Source organism: Telmatherina bonti, assembly GCF_933228915.1.
Source record: "Telmatherina bonti genome assembly, chromosome: 23".
Lineage (NCBI taxonomy): Eukaryota > Metazoa > Chordata > Actinopteri > Atheriniformes > Telmatherinidae > Telmatherina > Telmatherina bonti.
The window spans coordinates 27,024,123-27,028,321 of record NC_136632.1 but is presented as its reverse complement, the minus strand read 5'-3'; the positions used below and the strand labels follow the sequence as shown (position 1 = coordinate 27,028,321).

At 52.5% G+C, this 4,199-nt stretch overlaps 1 protein-coding gene across 1 annotated transcript; it reads left to right on the top strand.

Annotated features, from left to right (window-relative positions):
* Window positions 1-951: 951 nt before the first annotated feature.
* Window positions 952-2,643, top strand: LOC306773227 (potassium voltage-gated channel subfamily A member 5; the record flags this gene model as incomplete). Its single annotated transcript, XM_079262984.1, has 1 exon — window positions 952-2,643. One exon carries the CDS (start codon window positions 952-954, stop codon window positions 2,641-2,643), a length of 1,692 nt encoding a protein of 563 aa, XP_079119110.1.
* Between the last annotated feature and the right edge of the window lie 1,556 nt (window positions 2,644-4,199).

The window sequence follows — 4,199 nt, the reverse complement described above, 5'->3', positions numbered from 1 at the left end:
TTAGAGAAGGTTAGGGTCCAGCAGAGTGAAGCGCTGCATCACATCATGTTAAACGTGTCACGATGCAAAGTGCACGAGAGGCCTTGCACCTCTGTCGCCGCTGTTTTCCCGTCTGACCCTAAAGGTCACACGGGGTCACACTCCGGTTCCGGTTTCAGCCCATTAAAATGCACAGCTTTACTTTACAACAAGTCGTGTTCGTGGTGGAACATGTTGGTTGACCCACAGCCAGACTAGATCCGTCAGACTGGAATCTTCCAGTCAAAGCCAGAATCCTCTGCACGCTCTCCCAGCTCCTCCAGCTCAGTGGGAATATCACAGAGTCGTGTTCTCATGCAGGACTTGTGGCGTCGGCGTGGAAAGATTAACTGCAGGAATTATTTCTGACAGTTTATCTCAGATCATCTTTGTGTTTTATGTTTTATTTACCAGTTGATGAGTTGTGAGTCATTCACACATTTTCCATCCAAATAAACCAGAATGACAACATGAAGGGGGAATGGTCATTGCGCGCACTTTGTGCCACAACCAGAGCGCGTCTCCGCTCCCAGAGAGAGAGAGAGAGAGAGAGAGGGAGGGAGAGAGAGAGAGAGAGAGGGAGGGAGGAGGGTGACAGCTTGTCTCACATCCAGACATTTTCAGAGGCGGATGAACGCCTGAACTGCACTTTTGACGTCAGGAATAATTCCAGCCTACTCTCTCATCCGGGTCTTCTTCTTGTGGTTTTAATGTTGACTTCATCCGGACCTGCGGCGGCTTGAATCCCCAGAAACTGCCTCCATGCATCCATGTAGAGAGGAGCGGCGGCTGGAGGAGCGGCGGCCGTGATTCAGAGTCTGCTGCAGCTGCTGTCCCTCTCTTCCCGCAGCTGGAGAACCTCGGGAGGATGCTTTCTCTCCGGCTCAACAAGTCTCCTCTGTTCTTCACGGAGTAGCTGTTGATGGCTGCGGAATGGAGATAGCCTTGGTGAGTTTTGAGAACGGCGGCGCCAAAGGAAGCGGCGGCGGCGGCGGTGGCAATGCCGAGGGGAGCTGCCGGAACGCGCTGGACGTCCCTCAGCCGGGCTTCGTTCAAACTGGACTCGGAGAGGACTACAGCAAAGAGCTGAACACCCGGGGGAGTCCTCAGCAGCGCAGCCCCTGGAAGATCAACGACATGAATAACACTCTGAGCTGCAGCGAGAACGCCATGGATGCGCTTTTACGCGCGGACCACAGTCCCCATCTGTTCGACGAGGACATGCTGGACATGGACATGGACACCGAGAGCAACGAGAGGGTGCTCATCAACATAGCCGGGCTGAGGTATGAGACCCAGCTGGGCACTCTGAACCAGTTCCCCGACACCTTGCTGGGAGACCCCGCCAAGAGGATCAAGTACTTCGACCCGCTCCGGAACGAGTACTTCTTCGACCGCAACAGGCCGAGTTTCGACGGGATCCTCTACTTTTACCAGTCCGGTGGGAAGATCCGGAGGCCTGTCAACGTGTCCATCGATGTGTTTGCGGACGAGATCAGGTTTTATCAGCTGGGGGAGGAGGCCATGGAGAGGTTCCGCGAGGACGAGGGCTTCATCAAGGAGGAGGAGAAGCCGCTGCCCCAGAACGAGTTCCAGAAGCAGGTCTGGCTGATCTTTGAGTATCCGGAGAGCTCCAGTCCGGCTCGGGGCATCGCCATCGTGTCCGTGATCGTCATCACCATCTCCATCATCACCTTCTGCCTGGAGACGCTGCCGGAGTTCCGGGACGAGCGCGAGCTGGCGGTGAGCAGCCGGCTGGACAACAGCACGGCGCCGCGGCCGTCCCTCACCTTCTCAGACCCCTTCTTCATCATAGAGACCACCTGCGTCATCTGGTTCACCTTCGAGCTGTTCGTGCGCTTCTTCGCGTGCCCCAGCAAGTCTGAATTCTCCAAGACCATCATGAACATCATCGACATCATGTCCATCATGCCTTACTTCATCACAGTGGGCACGGAGCTGGCGGAGCAGCAGGGCCAGGAGCACCAGAACGGCCAGCAGGCCATGTCTCTGGCCATCCTGCGGGTCATCCGGCTGGTCCGGGTCTTCCGGATCTTCAAGCTGTCCAGACACTCCAAGGGGCTGCAGATCCTGGGCCAGACCCTGAAAGCCAGCATGCGCGAGCTGGGGCTCCTCATCTTCTTCCTCTTCATCGGAGTCATCCTCTTCTCCAGCGCGGTGTACTTCGCGGAGGCGGACGAGCCGGAGTCGCACTTCTCCAGCATCCCGGACGCCTTCTGGTGGGCCGTGGTCACCATGACAACCGTCGGTTACGGCGACATGAGGCCGGTTACGGTCGGCGGGAAGATCGTGGGCTCGCTGTGCGCCATCGCGGGCGTGCTCACCATCGCGCTGCCCGTGCCCGTCATCGTGTCCAACTTCAACTACTTCTACCACCGCGAGACGGACCAGGACCAGTCCTCCCTGAAGGACGAGCCCAACAGCGCGCGCGCCAGCCCGGAGATGCAGCGCAAGGACAGCAAGTCCTCCGCGAAGTCGCAGGACGTGGAGAACAGCGACGCGGTCGCTTCGGCCGAGAAGGCGAACATGAAAGCGAACAGCAGCGTGGACTTCAAGAAGTCCCTGTACGCCTTCTGCCTGGACACGCGCGAGACGGACCTGTAGCCCCCCAGCCAGCTTCCTCGTGCCCCAAACTCTTCAACTCCTAGTTGTGTAGAATTAACCCCGTCAGTGGGCTCTGGAGTCGGTGGGAGGATCCACACACTGCAACCCTGGGAAGGGGTCCAAATATAAAAAGCACATTTTAATCCCTTCATCTGGTCAGCACACGTGCAGGGGGGGGGGGGGGGGGGGGGGGGGGGGGACTGGAGCTGCCTGCAGGACCAGCGGGAACACCTCCTGAACCTGGAATCTAACCGGTGGACCTGGAGCTTCTGCTGCACATCAACAAGCACAATCAGGACTTTGGATAATTACTTGACACGGCAGGATTAAACAGACTCTGTACATAGTGTAGGAAGCCCCCCCCCCCCCCCCCCCCCCCCCCCCCCCCATCAGAGGAGCAAAATCAAGTCCCGTTTGATTCTTCCTCACTTTTAGTCGTTATGTTTACACCAAAACGTTGCAGCAGATTTGTACATATTTCCCACAAGTGAAGCTGCTGTGGAAGATGTGGAGAAAGAGATGCAGACGCCTGTTTTCCCTCCACTCAGGGTCTGTCCAGCAGGTTCTTCTGGCTCTTTGGAGCCACTCAGAGGATCTCAGCCTTGTTTCTAATCATTTTAAACTACTTTTTGGTTTCTTTTCCTTTTTATTTATTTATTTATTTTTTTAAAGAAGATGGACATAAAATGGAAGTATGGAACTGAGAGGACATTAGCCAAGACGAGAGGACAGAGCAGAGACCACCTGTAGAGGTGGAGCAACATCCACAACAGGTCAGTCAGACATTTTTACCTGGGCGTTCATGTTTTCAGGTTGTGATGGCGGTTATCATGATCATGTAAAGTGTCGGTAAGAAACTCCTGGGGAGTTAAACCGTGATGGATATCTGACCCTCCAGCTGGTCTACGGAGGTTTTCCAGCATTTCTCTCCGTCCAGGAGGTTTACAATACAGATGTAGTGTTTATTCAGAGACTCTAGATGGTAAATCCATCATTATTTATCACATCTTCATCACCATCACTACCATGTTGCTAAGAGACCTCTATTTTCACCTGGACATGATGATGAAGACACTTCCTGTCAGACTTTCCACCAATCAGAGAGCTTAAACTGACGGTAACGTCCAATCAGGAGCAGCCAAAGATCAACAAGTGATGAGAAAAGCAGGAACATAATGATCCTCTATGGCTGGAAACTGTGTGTGTGTGTGTTTCAGACGTGAGAGAATGATGTGTAGATGAGAAAAGGCTTGGTCGCTGCTGATCTATGTGTGTTATTTCTACAAACTTCTGGTTGCTCTTTATGCTGCTTTATCTGTTCATACATTCATTTTACATCATTTTAGCTTCAGAATCTGCCAGCTGAGGCTGAAACATCACGTATATATATATATATATATATATATATATATATATATATATATATATATATATATATATATATATATATATATATATATATATATATAATGATGTATTATATCTGACCAAGACGAGCCTAAAGTTTAAAACAGTAAAACATTTCCTTCAGGATTAAAGCTGCACACTTTAGGGGA